The 21745-nt window shown below is 37.4% G+C and overlaps 1 protein-coding gene across 4 annotated transcripts in view; it reads left to right on the forward strand.

Moving 5' to 3' along the window:
* The window catches only part of SUPT3H (SPT3 homolog, SAGA and STAGA complex component), a gene marked incomplete at its 5' end in the record, with an annotated part of 404664 nt that extends 387146 nt beyond the window's left edge, over positions 1–17518 (forward strand). For all 4 annotated transcript variants that reach the window (XM_084227837.1, XM_084227838.1, XM_084227839.1 and 1 more), the window contains one exon: positions 17399–17518. In XM_084227837.1, coding sequence (XP_084083963.1) covers positions 17399–17440 — 42 coding nt within the window. In that variant the 3' untranslated portion in view covers positions 17441–17518. The remainder of the gene's footprint in view (positions 1–17398) is intronic.
* Between the last annotated feature and the right edge of the window lie 4227 nt (positions 17519–21745).

Raw genomic sequence — 21745 nt, forward strand, 5'->3', positions numbered from 1 at the left:
TAGGTCTTCGACGCATTTTGAGTTGATTTTTGTGAAAGATATAAAGTCTATGTATTAATTCACTTTTTTGTCCAGTTGTTCCCGCACCATGTATTGAAGACTATTTCTCTTCCACTTTATTGCCTGTGCTCTTTTGTCTAAATATCAGTTAAATATATTTATGTGGGCCTATTTCTGGACTCTCTGTTTTGTTTCCTCAATCAAATTGTCTATTCTTTTGCCAATACCAACTGTCTTGGTGACTGTAGTTTTTTAATAACTTTTGGAGTTGGATAGCATTAGTAATCCTTATTCTTCAATATTGAGTATTCCTGGGTTTTTGCCTCTCTTGATAAACTTTAGAATCAGATTGTCAATATCCATAAAATAAGATTTGACTGGGATTGCATTGACTCTTTAGAACAGGTTGGAAATAACTGATGTCTTCATAATATTGAGTCTTCCTATCCATGAATATGGATTATCTTTCTACCTACTTAGTTCTTTTTTGGTGTCTTTCATTAGAGTTTTATAATTTTTCTCATAGGTCTTATACATATTTTGTTAGCTTTATTCCTAATTATTTCTTTTTGAGAGTGCTAATGTAAATGGCAATGTGTTTTTTTACTTCTACATTGCTGGCATGTAGGGAAATGATTTATTTATTAACTGTATATTTTGAGACCTTGCTGTATTCACTTGTTAATTCCAGGAGTGTTTTGTCAAATCTTTCAGATTTTCTACATAGATGAGCATGTCATCTGCAAACAAAGGCAGTTTTATTTCTTCCTTTCCAATTTTTAACTTTTAATTTTTTTTCTTACTGTATTAGCTAGTACTGACGATATGTTTCCTTGTTCCTGATCATAGTTGCATAGCTTTCAATTTCTCACCATTAAGTATAATGCTAATTCTAGGGTTTTTATATTCTTTATTCCTAGTTTAGTGAAGTTTTTGTCATGAATGGATATTGGCTTTGTTAATATCATATTATTGATGCATTTGTGATTTTCTTTTTGATCCTTTGATGTGATGGATTACATTAATTGACTTAATGTTGACTCAACCTTGGGTAAGTGGGATAAATCCCACCTGGTTATGGCATACAATTCTTTTCATACATTGTCAGACTCAATTTGCTAATATTTTGTTGAAGATTTTGCATCTGTATTCAAGAGAGAAATGGGCCTACAGATTTCTTATATTGTCTTTGTCTTGTATTTTCTTTGTTTGGGTATTAGGATAATGCTCACTTCAGAATAAGTTAAGGCATATCCCCTCAGGGGCCTCCCTATTGGTGCAAGGGGTTAAAACGCCACACTATGATGCTATGCACAGCCACTGCAACACCAGTTCGATCCCCAGCCAGGGAGGTGACCAAGGCGTAGCAGACCTCTCCTGTCTCGAGCCCGCTGCTCCCCTCAGCAGTGTATTTCAGTCAATCTGCCTGTTCTGTTCCCCACCCTGTCTTTGGTGAAGGCTCTGACCCCCCACACCTCTGGCCGGTACCCCAGTTCTTATATGTATAAATAAATAAATAATTTTTTTTAAAGGGTATATCCGCTCAGCTTCTATCTTCTAAAAGAGATCGTAGAGAACTGTATTCTCCTTTAAATATTTGGTAGAATTTACCATTGTACCTATCTGGGTCTAATGTTTTCTGTTTGGAAGGAATCAAGTGTTGGTTCAGTTTCTTTAATTTAGGTTTGTTCAGATTGTTTCTTGTGTAAGTTTTGGCATACTGTGTCTTTCAAAGAATTTGGTCCATTTCATATATGTTACCAAGTTTCTGGCTTTCACATTTTCATAGTATTCTTTCATTATCCTCTTATTATCCATGGGACCTATAGTGATGTCACCACTTTCATTTTTGATATTAACAATTTGAATTCTCTTTTTTCTTTTTTTTTAATCCAGACTAAAGGCTTATCAATTTTACTGAACTTTTTAAAGGTCCAGCATATAGTATTGTTGTTGGTTTCCTATTTCTTGTTTTCAATTTCATTGATTTCTGCTTTTATTACTTCTATTCTTTTGTTTATTTTGTATTTAATATGTTGTACTTTCTACATGTGAAGACTTAGATGAATGATTTTAGAACTCTTTTCTAATGTGTTGCACTATGTATTTCCCTTTAAGCAAACAAATGTGCTAAACAAATTGTGATAAGTTGTGTCTCATTTTATTTAAAATATTTTTACGTTTTATATCTTTCAATTTTTCAGCTTTTTACCTGTTAGGAAAGAATGGCAACTCCCAAGCTTACATGAAAGACTAGAAACCAGATTATTCCAATTTAATATAAAAAAAATTTTATTAGCTCCTAAAGCAGTGACTCAAAAGAATTAGTTGAATGTTTATATAATATGAACATTTCTTACCTGAATTTTTGATAATTCCTTTTGTAATAAGTAATATGAGTGGGTATCTTGGATTTCACATTTATTATGACAAGCATAGTCTATGGTCTGGCATTTGGAAACAAGGTAAATCAAGCTTTTTTCACTCTGGATCTTACCTGGAACACTTTTTGCCCTGCTACCCATATCTTTCCTATCCCTAGCCCAGGTCTCAACTGTGTGTCTTCTTCAAAAAGTCTCCCTGAGCACCACTACCCAGCTCTGCTGCCCTCTTACATGGTCCTGTGCACACTAGTCTCATTTTGTAAGCCCTATCACTTTTGTCATTTCTCATTCAATATGCCTCTCCCTTTAGACTGTTCGCCACAAAGGAGAGAACCACATCTGTGGTCACTGCTGTATTTTGCACTGTGGTGGTGCAGGTTCTTGCAGAAATATAACTTTCAGGGGCCTCCCCGGTGGTGCAGTGGGTTGAGCGCAGCACTGTGAAGATGTCTGCAGCCTCTCCAGTGCAGGTTCAATACCCGGCCAGCCAGGGAGATACCCACATGGTGCGGCAGACCTCGTCTGCTGCTCCCCTCAGCAGTGCTTTTGGTCTGTCTGCCTGTTCTGCTCCCCGCTGTGTCTCTGGTGAATCCTCTCACCCTCCCGCACCTCTGGCCTGTACCCCAGCTTTTGTATAAATAAATCTTAAAAAAAAAGAAATATAACTTTTCAGGTGGCTACCATATGTGATTGACATTGTTAACTATTATGTCCTGTGCTATCATAATTTTTAGTATTCATTTTCTTCAAAGAATTCTCAAGAGACTTAATTATAATTTATTTACTATCCTAAATTGGTGTGTTAACCATTGGTTAACAGCTATTACTGTTGTATTTTTGATGTGGCTAAACCATTGAAAGATATTTTCTTTTCATTTTTATCTTATACCATTGTTAAAGATCTTGAAAATGCTATTAAGTAACATTGTCACAACACAAGATTGTAAAAAAATTATACTATCTACTATAAGCTTAGTATTAATTGTAATTTTCAGTAACAGAATATTTGAAATGTTTATACTCAATGTTTATACTAAAAAAAAATTAACAGTGTTACTTTAGATGATTTGGATTCTTTTTTTCTGACAAACAGTGCATTGGCTTCATTGATTCAAAGGTTTTTACTCCTGGAAGATAACAATAAGGACAAGCCCAGAAATGCTCCCCATGGGAACTGAGAACCAATATCAGAGTAACTATTTGCTTTGCAACATTGGTTATGGTGAGCCGTTAAGGTCACTAATTTGTTTTTCTTCGCAATTGCTGCTCATGGTTATCCTGTGAAATGACAAGTATATGGTCTAAGTTTAATTTTAAGAATATTCCAGTCCCTGCTCTCATGTTGCATTCATGTTAGCATTTCTCACTGTTGTCTGGAAGAAACTAAGCTACTTGCTAGTCTGATGCATTCATTTATTAGATGAATAGGTAGTAACACTTACTTCTTTGCCATGTAGTGAATTATGCTCTGGACATACAGAACTAATTCCCTGCCTCCTTGGGGCTTTTTGTCTATCAGGAGAAATGAGAATTAACTGCTGCTAGACCTGAGTCTCCTAAAGTAGAGATTTTGGTTACTAACTCTTGCCAATTTGGCACTATTTACGCATACACTAGTATGTGTTTGCAGCTTGGAATAATTTCAGACATCTGTCTTTTGATTGTTATAACAGAAGGTTGCTAAAGGAAAGTTTAATATTATTGGTATTTAATTATTATTAACCATAGATATACATATAATGTGAAAAAAATTTATACTCAGAAATTCTACACTTTCAGTTTCATGAAAGTGCTAAAAACAGCATTCATGAAACACCATTTTTTTTAAAATGTAATGTTGTTTGTGTCAAAAAAAACCACTTATTTTGCTCCATAATAAAAATATTAACATAGCTCTCATGTAATTTATTTGAGGCGACTTGTGCAATTGGAAATGGTAATTTCTTAATAACTGAATTTTCATTTAGAGACTTTTCTGAATGCTGAAATAAATTGTAATAAGTAGAATATGATGCAGACTCAGAGAAAAACATACATAAAATAACAAATTCCGTAAGAGTTATAGACTCCCAGTTACTTGGATTAGAATGAGAGTAAATGCTATGTCTTTTTTTTTCTCCCATTCTGCCTGCCAGAAAAGATCTCTTATTTAAAGGACTGGGCTCCCTCCACTGTTCTTAAATCAAGGTTCTGCTGTCTGACAAACTGCCCTCCTTGATTTTCACAGGATATCTATAACATTGGGAAGTATACAAAAAGGAAAATGCTTAATGAAGAGCTTTGCATGTTACAGTGCTATACATCATATGGTTCAATTTAGATTCTCTGAAATATCAGAGTTAGAATGAAATTATCAAAAGGAGTAAAAGTCACATGGCATTGGTACAAACAAGATGTGCCTATTTGTATTTATGTTTGCTAATGAAATTCAGCCATGATTTCCACTTTGATTTTAAGAGTCTTAGACCACCATTCAGTTTTATTCATTGTAATTAAATCTCTTGCCCACACGCAGACATAAGGGCAGCAAAAAAGGGGGGGCCATATTTTATCTTTTAAGAAGCTATTACATAGCTTTGATAATGAAGCTTTAGAGCTTCAAAGATTTATAGAATTAAAGCAAAACAGTTTGTCTCTGAAGACACGGTCACCTCCTTAGGCAAATGGAGAAACTGGTAGAGGGCTCAGACTCTGAATCCAGTGACCCCACAGAGGGCAGGACTGAATTTTGGACTATGGAGCAGTGGAATTTAGGCGTCTTAGTTTAGTCTCCAGTGTTTCTGTCAACTCAGACGTAGAGAGAGGCCAACTGTAAGTATGAATGGTTGTTACAGCAATACTTACGACTTCCGTAGGGCAGAGAAAAGAACTAACTTAACTGTGTTATCAAACAGCATTTATATCTAAAATTCAGAAATGTTCCCACATCCCTAACCCCAGCTTAGCTGCGTATCCCAATAAATCAAACACTTTGCTTAAATATTAACTTAATAAGTAAGATCTAGTGAGAGTGCTGTTGCTTCCACTTTACTCCACTGTCTCCCCTCATATTCCCCCCAACAAAGCCAAGCCTGTGACGAGGAGCCTCTGCCCTCTGTGCTCACTCCATGTGGAGTGGAGAAGAGCACTTCGGAAACCACAGGCCCTTGCTCATGACCGCAGTCCCGTCAACTCCAAGTCATGCAAAATAGAGAGTCTACCTTACATATTCTTAGTTAATTGGGAATTAACAGTGATTTGAGAGAGGGTGATGACTGTACCCTCCAGATCTTCTTACTGACCTTTTTACTGCTGGATTTAACCCAAATCGACCAACTCCAAACAGATCCAGGCAGGTCACATTGTTTGATCAGCCTAAATCAGAAACTGAACACAGCCTTAGTGAGACTTCTAGAACATGTGGTTATATCACCTCCTTGAAGGTCCGAAAGATGCTTTTGTCACAGAATCTTTCAACCTAACTTGTCTTAATTATTCTGATATTTTGTCCATTTATCAAAATTAATTTTGGGGTACTCAAGGAAATAAAGTGATTCTCCAAGGGAGAACTAATCATGTATCAGAAAGCCAGAAGTAAAACTAAAAGCTCATACTGGCCTGCCTTGTTCTCACTACTCAGCTGTGCTGTTTTGGACATCATTAAGTCCCTACTTTCCCCCCAGTCCCTTCACTTTTGTTCTGTTCCCAAGGGCTCTTAATCCGGAAAAACAATTTATTTCTGCACATCTGTTTTCCCCATTAAGGTCAGAGAAACTAAACACATAGCTTTGGGCAGAATGGGAATCATCCATGAAGATTCCAAGACTAAGTCAGGAATCCTGGATTCTCCCCACGTGACCAAGGATGGGTCACCCTTTTGGGCATTGCTTTTTTTCATCTGCTACTTTAGGAATTGGACTAGAGGGCTTCACAGAGAAACTTCCAATTCCACGATCCCACTGTTACTTGATTCTAGATGGAAGCAAAGGATTCGTTCAGTTTGTTTTAGAAGGCTTAGCTTCCAAACTCCTTTTCCATGATACAGTTAAGCATGGTCTGGCAGTCTGGACAACTGTCTCTTAGCAGTGGCAACTCAGCATCTGGGAAGACCAAAACAGAGGGCCCACAAGTGAGAAAAGTAAGACATACAGGTAAATCCATCTGCTGTCTGGGTGATAGACATTGTCTGAACACCTTCATTTCTTCATTTCTCTATATTATATGCCAACGTTAGAGTTTTCATTAAAAAGTACTGTTTATCATGAATCATGACAGATTCTGAAAAAGTGCCACCTATACTCATCCATTCTACCACTATCCTTAGCCCTCAGCATGCATCCAAATCACCTGGATTGCTTTTAAAACATTTAAAATCGTAAACTCCACTCAGATCAATGGACTTCAGAGAACTGGAGCCAGAGTATTGGGTTAGTTTTGTTTTGTTTTTTCCCAAAGCTCCCCAAGTGATTTGGGCTCACACTCTTTTTCCCTGTATACTATTCTTAAAACTATTTTGGAAAATAAGCGCTAGTCAAAATGTGTCCAAACTGAAGTTGATTTATATTTAAGTCTCATCTTTGTACTATGAATTATTGCACTGGGCTGATCTAATTTAAATTTGAAGTTAAGTTTTAATTTACCCATTAAGTGATACTTAGCATGAATGAGTTTGTTAGCAGTAGCAGAGTATGTGTGTCTATAGTAAAATAGAATAAATTATGCCAGATTTCAGGACTTGGGGTTTGTTGTTGTTGTTGAATGTAAGACAATGTGGTATAATGAGAATATTGGCCATGGGTATTGAATCCTAAATTTACCACTCACTAGTAATGTCACTTTAAAAAAGGAATACTATGACCTTTTTAGTAGGCTAAGTTAGAGATGAACCTGAAAGTTCTTCCTAAACCATGAAACCTTGTATCTCAGCTTTTAAAAACCTTTGCCCCTCTCTGCTTCAAGGAATATACAACCTGTGAATGGCATGAGTTTATCTTTTTGATTGCTGAGTAATATTCTTTATTGTGTATATGTACCACATCTTCTTGATCCAGTCATCTATTTTGGGGCATTTGGGTTGTTTCCATAGCTACCTATTGTAAAAAGTGCTGCAATAAACATAGAGGTACAGGTGTCCTTTTTAAAATGAAGAATGATGTAAAATATATATAAAGTAAAAAAAATTTTAAAAGAAATATACAACTTTCACTCCCTTTTAAATATTATTTGAAATTAAATATTATGAATAAAAGCAAATAAAAAAAGATGCCTGTTTTCTCCTTCCTCCCTACCCTTGAGAATGATTTCTCAATGCACTTTTCTTGTTATAGCAAAAACATTAGCATTAAATTGGAAAGTTTACTTACTGCAGGGACTGTGGTACTTATCTTTGTGTCTTTTATGTCACCAAGCACAAAGCCTTTTAAATAGAGTAAGAAATCAGTAAAGATTCACTGAAGTCAAATTATCCATGTTTATAGGAATGCAGACAGTAAAACTAAAATCTTCTGTCTAGGTTTAAAAAAATGAAGTATTTATATAAGTACATTTGGGACTTGCTATAATGAAGTTATTTTATTTTCCTTTTTTCCCAGCATTATTGAGGAATAATTGACAAACATAACTGTATATATTTTAAATGTACAATGCGATGATTTGATATACATATACCTTGTACAGTGATTCTCAGGGTCAAGATAATTAACATTCATCACCTCACATAGTTAGATCTTTTATGTGTTTTGTGTATGTGGTTAGAACCTGTGAGATCGAGTCTCAGCAACTCTCAACTACACATCATATCATTAACTATAGTCAGCATGCTGTACATTAGATCTCAGAACGTACTCTTCTTATAACTCAAAGTTTGTATCCTTTGACCTATATCTCCCCATTTTTCCCTCCCCACAATCCCTGGCAACCACCTTGTATCTATTTCTATTAAAGGGGCCTTTTTTTCACCCCATATTCCACATATGAGCAATGATATATAGTATTTGAGCTTCTCTCTGGGTTAGCATAACACCCTCCAGATTCACCCTTGTTGCTGGGAATGGCAGAATTTCCTTCTGTTTTATGACTAATATCCCATTGTGTTTGTTTGTGTATGTGTGCATCTACATATTCTTTATCCACTCACCCATCAGAGGACATTTAGGTTGTTTCCTTCTCTTGGTTATTATGAATAATGCTTCAGTGAACATAGGAATGCAGATATTTCTTCGAGATATTGGCTACATTCCCTTTAGCTATATACCCAGCAATGCTGGGTCACATGGTAATTCGAATTTTTTTGAATAACAGCCATACTGTTTTCCATAACTTTTGTACCAATTTACATTCCCACCAACAGTGTATAAGAATTACTTTTTCTCTGCATCCTCCCCAACATTTCTTATCTCTCGTCTTTTTTATCATAGGTATGAAGTGATAACTCATTGTAGTTTTGATTTGCATTTTCCTCCTGATTAGGGATGTTGAACACCTTTTCATGTACCTATTGGTCATCTTTATATCTTCTTTGGAAAAGTGTCTACTCAGGGCCTTTACCCATTTTTAATTAGATTATTTACTTTTTGCTGTTGAATTGTATGAGTTCTTTATATATTTTGGATACTAATCCATCACCAGATACATGGTTTACAAATATTTTCTGCCATTGTGTAGGCTGCCTTTTAAATATATTGATTGTTTCCTTTGTTAAGCAAAAGGTCTTCAATTTGATGTAGTTCACTTTTTATTTAGATTTTGTTATCTTGCTTTTGGTGTCTTAGCTAAAAAATCATTGCCAAGACCAATATGAAGGAGCTAATATACTCTCTGTTTATGGTTTCAGGTCTTTCATCCAAATCTTTAACCCATTTTGAGTTGTTTTTTGTGTTTAAGATGGGAATAGGGCCTCCCCAGTGGCGCAGCAGTTGAGCGCTGGGTTGCGAAGCTGCCCGCAGCCTCTGCAGCGCCGGTTCGATCCCCGGCTGCTCCCCGGCCAGTGGAGGAGGGTCCCACATGGCTCGCAGACCTCTCCTGCTGCCCGCTGCTCCCCTCAGCAGTGTACTTTGGTCCTTCTGCCTGCTCTGCTCCCCGCTCTGGCTCTGGTGAATTCTCTCACCTTCCCACGCTTCTGACTGTACCCAGTGCTTGTATAAATAAATAAATAAATAAATAAATAAATAAATAAATCTTTAAAAAAAAGAAATTGTTAAAAAAAAAAAAAGATGGGAATAATCTACTTTCATTCTTTGGCATTTGCCTATCCCGTTTTTCCAGCACTATTTATTGAATAAATTATACTTTCCCCATGTTATATTCTTGGCTCCTTTGAAAAAATTAATTGGCCATATACACATGGTTTATTTTGGAATTCTGTTCCATTGATCTCTGTTTTTGTCCCAATCCATACTGTTCTGCTTACTATAGTTTTGTAATGTATTTTGAAATCAGCACGTGTGATGCATCCAGCTTTATTCTTCTTTTTCAGAGTTTGTTTGGCTATTACATGTCTTTTGGGGAGCCATACAAACTGTAGGATTGTATTTTCTACTTCTGTGAAAAACACCATTGGAATTTTGATAGGATTGAATTGAACCTCCAGATCACTTTGTGTAGTATACTTATCTAAACATTATGAAGTTCCCCATTCCAAGAATGCAGGATGATTTTCCACTTATTTTTGTTCCCTTCAATATCTGTCATCAGTGTCCTGTAGTTTTCCATCTTTAACCTCCTTGGTTACATTTACTACTAATTATTTTATTTTATTTTAAATATTTATTTATTTATATAAGAACCACGATGCAGGCCAGATGTGTGGGAGGGTGAGAGGATTCGCCAGAGACAGAGCGGGGAACAGAACAGGCAACTGACTGAAATACACTGCTGAGGGGAACAGCAGGCAAGACAGGAATGGTCTGCCCCACCATGTGGGTTGCTCTGCGGTGAGCAGGGAGGGATTGAACCAACACTGCAGAGGCTGTGGACAGCTTCACAGCACTGCGCTCAACTGCCTGCGCCACCTGGGAGGCACCAAATTATTTTATTGATTTTGATGATATTGTAAATGAGAGTGTTTTCTTACTTTCTCTTTCAAATAGTTCATTATTAGTATATAGAAACGCAACTTGTTTTTCTATGTTGATTTTGTGTCCTATAACTTTACAGAATTTATTCATTCTCTCTAACTTTTTTTTTTTGGTGGAGGCTTTTGCGTTTCCTATGTATAAAATCATGTCATCTGCAAACAGATAACTTTACTTCTTCCTTTCTGTTGAATGTCTTTTGTTGCCTAATTGCTGTAGCTAAGATTTCTAGTACTGTGCTGAATGAAAGTGCCAAGAGAGGGCATCTTTGTCTTGTTTCTAGCCTTAGTGGAGAAGACTTTACGTTTTTACCATTGAGTATGATGTGTTGCAGAATTCTATATATGGTTTTTATTAGATTGAAGTACATTCCTTCTATTCCTATTTTGTTAAGAGATTTTATCATAAAAGGATGTTAACTTTTGTCAAATGTTTTTTCTGCATCTATTGAAATGACATGATCTTACCTTTAATTCTGTTAATGTGTTGTATCAGATTTATTGATTTGTATATATTGAACCATCCTTGCTTCCCAGGGATAAATACCACTTGATCATGGTGTATAATGTGTATAACGGTATAACTGCTGTTGAGTTTGGTTTGCTAGTATTTTGTTGAGAATTTTTACATCTGTGCTCATCAAAGTGATATTGTGATTTAAAATAAGAAATACACATTTGGTTTTTGTCCCTGTTTCTAGCACAGAGCTCCTAAAACCCTTGGAGTTTCCTATGACGAGAGCTATAAAGATGTCTCATATGTGAATGAAGTGACTGTTAGACAGCACCTAAGGATGGAGGCTGATAGCCAATGGAGCAACCATGTGATTAGATGGTTGGAGCTTTGAGTCCCATGCCCTGACGACCAACATATGTCTCAAAAGGAGATGACTGGGTGTGTGTGTGTCCACATTTGTCAATGGCTAGTGACCAAAAATAGCAAGTGGCAGGGAGTCTAATGCTATTAGAGTCCTTAGTGGCAGAGGCTGCTACGGTCTTCCTTTTGCCTCTGGGAAAAAGTTGTAGCCAAAGGCATCCCTCTTGTCTGGTACACTGACACTCAGAGCAATAATATACCCAGAGTTGTGGGCTCAGGCATACCTGGATCTACCTTACCAGTAGGGTCCCTGGGCCACAGATGCTCCTGCTATAGTGGTGCTGCCAGTGTCTGCAGAACAGACATATACGGCTCTCCCAAGGAACCAGGGTCTTAGTCTCTATTACTTGCCACCATGAATTGGGATCCAGGGCAGAGGAACACAGCATAGGCACAGGTCATGAGATCACAGGGCACAGCACTGACATGGGCTCAATGCACAGGGTGCAGCCACAACATACCCTGGGAACAATGGTTCAAAGTCTCAACTCTGGCCCCAGAGTCTCAACTCTGGTACAGACAGGCGGCCTGGCCTTGGTGATACTGAGTAGAAAACCCCACTCCTGGATCAGCTTACAGGGCAGGGTGAGGACCCAAGGGGTGAAGTACAGAGCTGCAACAGTGTATCCCAATGACATCCCAGCAAGCCAGTGCCAAGCTTAGGACTCAAGAAGTGAGACACAAAGTAGCAATTGTAGGAGCACAGCCAGGTGATAGCAGTCAAAGCTATGACTTAGATACCAGAGGCAGAGCACAGACACTGCCAGCTCCAGTCACATAGCTGGCAAGAAAAACTGTGATGTCCAGTTCCCAGACAGTAGGCCACAGCAGCAACTACGGCCCTAGGGGCAGGTCTCACTGCTCTGACTACTCCAGCCCCCTGGAGGAAATGGCAGCAGTGAAGACCCAGACATCTCCATCAGCTGGGTTCTGCACCGGTGAAGGCTTTGAGGTCCTGAGTAAGCAAAGACTGCAAACATACTCGTCGGCAACAAGTCTTCCTAACAGTTCTGTGGCTCTCTTTTCCTTGTAGGGTGAAATTCTGTTCTAGGTTGTTTCCAATACTTTTCTGTGTAGCCGTACTAATTTTAGCTCTGTAGAATTTCTACTTCTTTGTTGTAGTCCAGAGCTTTCCCAGAACTTCTTCTGTCTGTCTGTAGTTGTTTATTTACTGTTTCTGTGAGGGAAATGAGTTTCAGGACCTCCTAGCCTGCCATCTTACTGACATCAGTTTTATTTAAAGCTTGAGGAAGCATGAGAGAATCTGGAAAGGTAATAATGAGAATAAGATCTTGAAGTCTGAACTGGGTGAGGGATGATTTATCTGTAAAGTCTATTAATTAGGCTACTGGCAGAAATACACACACGTACACACAAAAAATCAATCTAAAACTAGGGATGTGCTTAATTGCTAATTATTAACGTATTTAGCATATTCATCTTCTTTTGCCTAAATAGTTTGCTATTTTTAAATACGTTTCAAATTTACCCCGTTTCCATAGTTTGTTCATATCTCTAACAGTTAACTCAGAGTTGCAATTATTTGTTTGCATGAATGTCTTCCCCAGTAAATTATTGGTTCCCTAGAGGACAGGGACTTACTCTATCTTTGTTTCCAACTCAAAATTCTGTGCTTGGTGTACCTAGTTACACTTAATAAGTGGTTGTTAAAGGATGGAGGAGAGGAACTAGAGTCTATTCGGTGTCCACTTGAAATAAGAAGCAAATTTGCGTAATCTTCAGGCCTTAATAGGCAGAACTCTCTTCTGTTCCATCCACCTCACCTTAAAGTATGACTTTATGTCCTCCCACCTACTCTTCTCAAGGCCGAAAATTGCATCTCTATAATAATCTTGGTAGAAAAACTTTGGTGTACATTTTCTAAATGTAAATTCCCAGGTTCTAAGAGGTTGGACACCCTCAAAATTACTGCTATTAATGAAGAAGAATGAGAAAATTGAGGTACTCAAAAATGGATTATTTTCTAAACTGATGGTAAAAATACAGTGTTTCAGTCTCACTAATATATTTAGTTTGCTATTAGACGTATGGCCTGTGAGGGGAAAAGGTTACTGACATTAAAATACTTTCTTTTTTTTCTTTTTATGTTTTGACCCCTTTCACCTATTTCTCCCACCATCACCCGCTCTGGCAATGACTAAGCCTCTGTATCCATTAAGTTGGCCTTCTGGTTTTGGTTGTTATTTTTAAAATTTCACCTATAAAAGGGATCCTATGGTATTTTTCTTTTTGAATTTTAATTTTGGGGGTTACATTTTTGTTCTTCCATATGTATACATGTAGTACACACTTACAAGTTAATTTCCCCATGTCCAGTGCAACAGGTAAAATAGGTAGGTAGGTTGAAATTTGTGTAACAGGATATTTGGAGCCATATCAAGAATTGGAAGCTAACTTGATCCTTGATTTTTTTTTAAATATGTGAAAATTACAAGTGGTCCTTTATAAAAACTAAGTAACATCTTCCCAGGTTACTTGGAGAGATGATAAATTACCTGAGTTGTGCAACAAATCCCTGTGGAAGAACTAGTTGAGCAGAGTTTAATTAAATCAGAAATAAGGCCTAAATGGTCTGTAGTGTGTAGGAGTTCTGTATGCTCGAACCCATTGTTGGGGAAGTCTGACTGTGTTACCAGTTTCTACTTTTCAGTACTGGAGGGAGGTCCTGACTGTTTCTTATACGGTTCTGGGTGTTACTAAGAGTGTCTGAAGATACAGAACAGGAGTCACTCAGAATCTGACAGTGTTTGCTTAGAATGTGGCCTTGGTAGGGAAGGCACTCATACCAAGCAATGTTTAAATTTACTTTCTTGGGCCTCCCCGGTGGCACAACGGGTTGAGCGCCATGCTGTGAAGCTGTCAGCAGCCTCTCCAGCACCAGTTCGATTCCCGGCCAGGCAGGCAGAATCCCATATGGCGAGGAAGACCTCTCCTGTCTAACCCACTGCTCCTTTCAGCAGTGCCTTTGGTTTGTCAGCCTGTTCTGCTCCCCACTCTGTCTGTGGTGAATCCTCTCACCCTCTGGCCTGTCCCCCAGCTCTTGTATAAATAAAAATAAATCTTTAAAAAAAATTATAAAAATAAAAATAAATTTACTTTCCATATTTGCAACACAAATAGAAATTTACAGTGGACAAAAAGATAAGTTGTCAACATTTATCTTTCTCCAAAATTACTCTCTCTGGAAAGGATGCCAAATGTGGGATGTTCCCATCATCACAGACAGCATGCATCCTTGGTATACAATAAGGAAAAAGCAGTGACTCAGGGTGGAGGACACTAGGGGACTGGTTTGCTTAAGTTACTCTTTTGCTTTTTTTTTTTTTGTTCCTTCATTCTAAAATTAGGACAGAAAGAACTTATTCCAGAAATCTGGATCAACTCTAAATTTTGGTTTTCTCATTAAACTTGACTACTTTGAGAATCTGTTATCAATAAGCCTGTTATCTTTTTGTTGCTGGCAAACAATACTGAGAAATTATCGATGAAGGTAAATTGATCTTTGAAACATGACCTTTTAGGTAGAAGAGGACCATTTCATATTGCCCACTCCAGAAATTCTCTGGTGGACTCAGCCATGAGCCAAAACTACTTTTTTGAGCAAGGTTTATTCCAGTCATTTACCTTTAAGAGGAATCCAGCTTTATTCCAGGTCCATTTATTGCCATGTAAACTATCTCTGAGCCTTAAATATCATGATATGTTAAACATGGTCGCTGTGCTTATAAAATTTAAAATATCAAGGTCAAGAAGCTGAAAGTACTGCTTTGGCAGAAGCCTCTCTAAGGCAGCCGTGGTGGGGGTGGGCTATTGCAAGGCCCGAAGCTCCCCTTCCTGTGGTTGTGGGAAGACACTTTCCATTCCTGCGCGTTATTTGTGGCTCTCTGAGGAACTCATTTAATACTGTTCTCCAGTGTACAATCTTAGGAGGTAGCACTGGAATTTTCTAGTTCTTGCTAGAATGTTTGCTTTAATCCACGAGTGTCCTATGGCACAAAAAGTCCAGTCGTAAAGAACGAGCTCACAGAGAGAGCCCTGAGGAATGGATCTTGGAATATGCCACTATTTTCACATCCTTGATATACTGATCCAGAGCGAACTGCGTAACAGCATGACCAAGCAGTGGAATTCCAGCTGGGGCTCCAAAGCTGACAACCATGGTAAATTCTGTGGCAGCAGGATATTTGGAAGGAAGGTTTTGAAGTTAATTGAATATTTTATGAATTAACAAAAAGTTATCCAGAAAACTCTGTTGCACCTCAAGTTAGTGAAAGTCTTTCCTTTTTTAAGTATAATTAAAAATATGGTTCTTTTCTTTTAAGATTGTAAACTCTTACAGTCTTAAAACTCTTTCTATTCTGCTTTACAGGCTACTGTAAAACTCTTCATCACTTACATAACATTTTTTTTTTAATAAATGTCGTTTCTTTTTTTTTTTTTCCCAAAGATTTATTTATTTATTTATTTGTACAAGCACTGGGTACAGTCAGAAGGGCGGGAGGGTGAGAGAGAATTCACCAGAGCCAGAGCGGGGAACAGAACAGGCAGACTGACGAAACATACTGCTGAAGGGAGCAGCGGGCGTGGCAGGAGAGGTCTGCGTGCCATATGGGACCCTTGCCGGTGGCCGGGGATCGAACCAGTGCTACAGAAGCTGCAGGCAGCTTCGCAACCCAGCGCTCAACCACTGCGCCACCCGGGAGGCATCCACATAACATTATTTTAATCAAAAAAGCTTATTGTATATTTCCTACAAAATGACTGTTGAAGGTGGGCCTCCCCGGTGGCACAGTGGTTGAGCGCTGGGTTGCGAGGTTGCCCGCAGCCTCTGCGGCGCCGGTTCGATCCCCGGCTGCTCCCCGGCCACCGGAGGAGGGTCCCGCATGGCGCGCAGACCTCTCCTGCCGCCCGCTGCTCCCCTCAGCGGTGTGCTTCGGTCCTTCTGCCTGCTCTGCTCCCCGCTCTGGCTCCTGTGAATTCTCTCACCCTCCAACGCTTCTGACCGTACCCAGTGCTTGTATAAATAAATAAATAAATCTTTAAAAAAAAAAAAAAATGACTGTTGAAGGTAAACTGACTGGAATGAACACACACTGAAACAGCCTCAGAGTTATTAGAGAAAAGGGAGAAATTCAGATATGAGGCTTTGGACATTTTTTGTTTCTCTTAAAACAGATGACAGAAAAAAATGCATCTAATAAAGGATAATGAATTCTCTGAAAGTGACCATTCCTAGCAAAAATAATGAAAAACATGGTGGTGAGAATTTTACTCCTAAATCCTGGATTTTAGTTTTTCAGTTCACTCTGGGTCTTGTGGGACTCAGAGTAGGTCACAAGAGACGCCGGGCGGGGTCTTTTCCAACACTGAAATGTAAAATATAAATCTTGGTATGAAAAATCATGCAGTTTTATGTTCTTTATTGGAATATATTGTTTCAATTAGTATCCACTTTCACGTTTTCTTTCATGGGACTGTTTCACCCATCATGAATAACCATATATGCATCTATAGGTACATGTATGCATGTAAAATTATGTAAGTTCAAGTTTTATAATGTCTAAAATATACAGAATTTAGAAATCACCATATTTTAGGGAGAAGAAAAGCCTCTATTAGTGTCTGTTCCCATAGCTTTTTGCTGAGATTATAAATTAGGCCTGGGAGGGCTATAATGAGCCAGTAATTTATAGACTATTAAGATACTTAGTTAGAAGTGATTCTTGAGCATGTCCAATAGAGAACACATGTTTATAAAGGACAAACATATTCAACACAACATGTCTTTGGCTTAACCAAGCCCAATCAATTAACAAAATGGATGTCTTATTTTGCATATCTCCTGCTTCCCCAAAATAGAATCACTAACCACTTGTTAACCACACTGACTTTTTAATAGAGTGGTTACTATAGTTTTGCCACCAGAAATGTTCAGATTAAGCACCCTGTTAGATTGTAGCCAGCAGAGTCTACACAAACAGGAAGAAAGCTCTGCTTGCTTTTTTGCCTCTTTTTCTGGTTTGACTTGATGTGATAATTCATTGCAGATTTCTTTTTCTTTGACAGAGTGCCTACCGCAGAAACGGAATGGCTTTTCTGGCCTGCTGAAGTGACTGTGACTGTAACAACCGAAAAGGCAATGAATGTTCTATTAAGGTGACTTCTGTTTCCCTCCTTGGACAAAAATAAAATACAAGTTTACCTTCTCTGTCTCCTCAGAGTGGGCTGGTTTGTTGTGACTATCAACTGGCTGACTCCAGCTCTTTTCCAGCCCCCTCAATGCTTAGTCTTGTTTACTAGATGGGCCATTTAGCTAATTAATGGCAGGATGTTTGGGATAGTGTGTAGGTGGACAAGAATGCAGATCACACAATTTTGAAATTTTAATTTGAAATGGATTTACTGCCCTCAGTGCACATATCTTAAAAGCAGTGTTGGTTTTTTTTTTTCTCTAGCACTTAGTCTATTTTGTTTGATGCATATTGTAATCCAAATTTAAAACAAAGGAAACAAAATTTAAAAGGTAGTCAGTTTTCCTCCATTCACTGTCCCATCAACCTTACTAGCCAACATTTGTTGACTATATCTACATGTATCTTAGAGGTGAATATCCATTTTGTAAATTCACACTAATCAAATATCTGACATGATATACTGTCCCCATCTTCTCTCCCCTTACCCCACTAATAGTATAAGTAATTCTCAAGCCTTCTTCCCAGAATCCTGCATCTCTGTCTACCATGTGTGTTTTGCCTCATGTAATCCCTCCTCCCCAATCTTCATTTCTCTCCTTCCCCTGTCCCTATCATCCCCAGGCCTGCTCCTTACACACACACACACACACACACACACACACACACAGAGCCATTTAGAAGCAAAGGAATCAGTTTCAATAGAAGGGGAGCTGAGCAATCTTCTATCTCCTTTCCACACACCACCACACTTTGCCTGGAAGTGTGCTCAGGTATATATTGCTGGTGGAGCTGAGCTTCCCTTCTCAAGTCTATACCCTCTCCAGTAGATAAGGAACTGTGACTCTTGGGAAAAACCCAAAATATAGCAGATGTAATTGTAAATTTCCTGGTTCAACCTGAATTGCAAAAACAGAAGTTTTTTATTTTGTGTAATTTTACTTTTATCGTGGTTTTTACACACACTCAAGTCTTTGTAAAGAATTAATAAAAGCAGAAGTGAGAAGCATGAAAGATTTTCCTCCTGTGACCAAGTCATTTTGAGGATCAGTTAATATGATTGCGCCATATTATTCACATTTGTTAACTATCATTTACCTGTTCTATGTGAGTCCTTCTGGAAAAAATCTTCATGTCAAGAGCAAGAGCAAAAAATGCAGATATATAATATCAAAAAATTGCCAAAGGGTTTTGATGTTCCATCTGTGCTTGTTGAAATGTATGATTAAACTTTTCTTTTTATCATCATTCTTATTTTTCTTGGCGTCCCTAATCATGGAAAATTATAAGCTTACAGTAAACATCCTAACTTTTAAAACGACAGCATTTATTGTATTTGGTTTCGATCTGCCAGGCTTATAGATGGTATAAAATTTTCAGAGGCTAATTTTTCACATCAAAATTCCTTCTCTCCCACATTATACATTTTAAAGTATGCACAAGGCAGAAAATACGGGGTTTTGGGTTTTTCCCTTCATTTTATTCTACCTGATCTCCTTATAGTCCCAGAGAAGGAAGACTCAATGTACATTTCTCTCAGAAATATGACAGGTCTCTGTTTTTGTTGGTCTGGCGTATGTTTGTCTATCTTGAACAGTCTGACAGGTAATTATTTATAAAATCTGGTTTTGCCCAGTAAGTCCATATAATAACCTTTCACTTTTCATCATAAGCCAGTGAGCTGAATTTAGAACAAAACAAGGTCATTTATGTCTGCCCTGAACCAGCCTAGATGTCCCCAAGATTGCTCAATATGAATATTTTTAATTTTTTTTCTTTTCTACACTTAGGTTCTTTCTCTGACTTTTTCCACAACCAAATTTGAAGTGAAATAAAATTTCCTTAAGTAGTGAGTATAGAAAAAAATATATAGAAAAGTTTCAGAAAATGTAAGTACAATCAGTTGTGCTCTCAAGTTTAAATGTTATGCATAAAGTGATAAAATGTTACAGCAGAAGATGGTCTTAAAGATCAGTGCAAACAACTGTTTGTTTTACCAGTGAAAAAGCATGGCCTCCAGAGGGAAACTGACTTTCCCAAGATCATTTAGTAATGGCAGTGACAGACCGGAGACCAGACTGAAGTCTCTAATCCTCAGTCTAGTATTATATTCCACCAGACTGGATTTACATTAGATACTGCCACCAAGACACACCTGGACTTTATGGCATGTTTATCTTAGACAATAACCTAAATTTATAAGTTATAATTATGGACACATCCTGAAGGATAAGTGTTCACATTAAAACCTTCTTCAAAGGAACTATGAGTATGAATTAAATGATCTTTGTGTCTCACACATCAGGATCAACTCTAAATTAAATGCGGACACACAGAATATGTAGTTTCTATTTTTAGAGCCTTGTGTGTTGGAGATTGAATTTGAGGATAAATAAAACCAAGTAAATAAACAAACTCTTTTAGGGGGAAATTGATCTGCCTCATAGATTTGACGGTGAAGGAAATTGAAATATTTCTCCCTTCACCTAAATTTGGAGGTGTGACTTTCTGAACATGCCATTTTGAGGCTGTAACTAACCTTCCTGCCTTCACATATTGCAACATTGAGACTCAAAAATAATGTTCCAATTTTAGAGCCAGGAGTCTTTATTTAAAAACCATCAGATGTACAAATATTTTTAAGTGATATATATAATTCTTGTATTTGGGCATATAATACTGGGGAGAATTTTCCATTTATTACTATGTGTTCTTTGTTCCTATAAAATAATAAACAGTTCCTATTTAATGCTTTTACCATGTTGAAGACAAATAAACATAATATTCTTAGTCTGAACAAAAACAAGTTTAGTTGTCTAGAAATTATAGTTTAATTTTATGAAAAAAATGTATTTATTTCCCAAATCAGTTATTTCTTTTCAGTTCATAAAACTCCTGTGTAAAACTAAATCAGTAAGAGAAAGTATTCCCTCATCTGTTCTCCTGGAATTTAGATAGAACCTTCCCAGGTTGCATTTAAAATCCTACCATCAACCATGTATGTATCTCATAAAATATTTTACTGCTTCCTGTATGCTCTGGCTGAACATTTCATAGTACATAAACACTTCTGCAAATAATGTAAGGGCATCAAGTTGAATATGTCATAGCAGTGGCCCCCACATAAAGCTGTTTCTGCAGTAATTTATTTTCTTATTTTTATCTTATTTGAAATCCAAGATGAAGCTTTCTGTGCTCTTAATGTGGGGTGGGGTGGGGGAGTGGAGTAGATTTCGTGAAGTTGTGTTCATTAAAGCGCAGACTTTCTACAGAGGGCATCAAGCCAAGCTTAAACAACAAAACCATGCCTGCAGGAATTGGATGTAAATGTGATGGTTAAATAAGGGCCAGATGCCTTTAAAATCTCAAATATTAAAAAATCATATCTCTTAAAGTAAGCCTCTAATGTAGTGAGAAGGATAGTGATACCATAGCCCTTTAAAAAAAAGAAAGAAAGAAAGAGACTGGCATTTGTTTTCTGGAACAAAATATCAAATATTCAAACTGTCATAAGTCATGGAAATTTTGGCAATTGAAGCATATTTTAAAACAATTCCTACAAAGTCACAAGAAACCCACATGCAATATTTTATTGTTGGAAACCACTGAAATTCTGTATAGAGCATTATATTCGTGTTCCCTGTCTGTGTATCACCTCCCAATATTCCCTATTTCCATCTTTTTTCCAAAAGAAAATAAAAATAGAAAAACATATAGTTAAAATCAAGATTCCTTACATAATTTTATGTATACCAGGTAAACCAACACTCTACTTGCTACCAAAGTTTTAATAATAACTTTAACATAATTATAATATACTGTGTGCCGCCCAACATGCTAAGCATTCTGAGGGTTATCTCATTTAATACTCACAAAGCCACTATGCACTATTTCTCTCCCAGTTGCCCTAGCAGTAGAGAGGGAACTAAGGAACAGAGGTTAGAAGCTTTACGCAGAGGTACCCATGATGGAACTGACATTTGCACCCAGCTTTTGACCCCAGAGTTCAAGTTCTCAACCACTGTTGCGCAGCACAAACTACACTAAAGATTTCTGATAACAAATTCAAGAGAATTTCTGCCCTGAACTGAGATGTATTTTCCAGTACCAAAAAAACTTGATTACAAGAAAATTTCATTTTAACTTAGCATTCCTTCTCTAAGGCCAGGAATTATGTATATAATAGAATATCATATAATGTATCATAGAAAATAATTATATA

This window comes from Talpa europaea (genome assembly GCF_964194135.1).
Source record: "Talpa europaea genome assembly, chromosome: 2".
Taxonomy (NCBI): domain Eukaryota; kingdom Metazoa; phylum Chordata; class Mammalia; order Eulipotyphla; family Talpidae; genus Talpa; species Talpa europaea.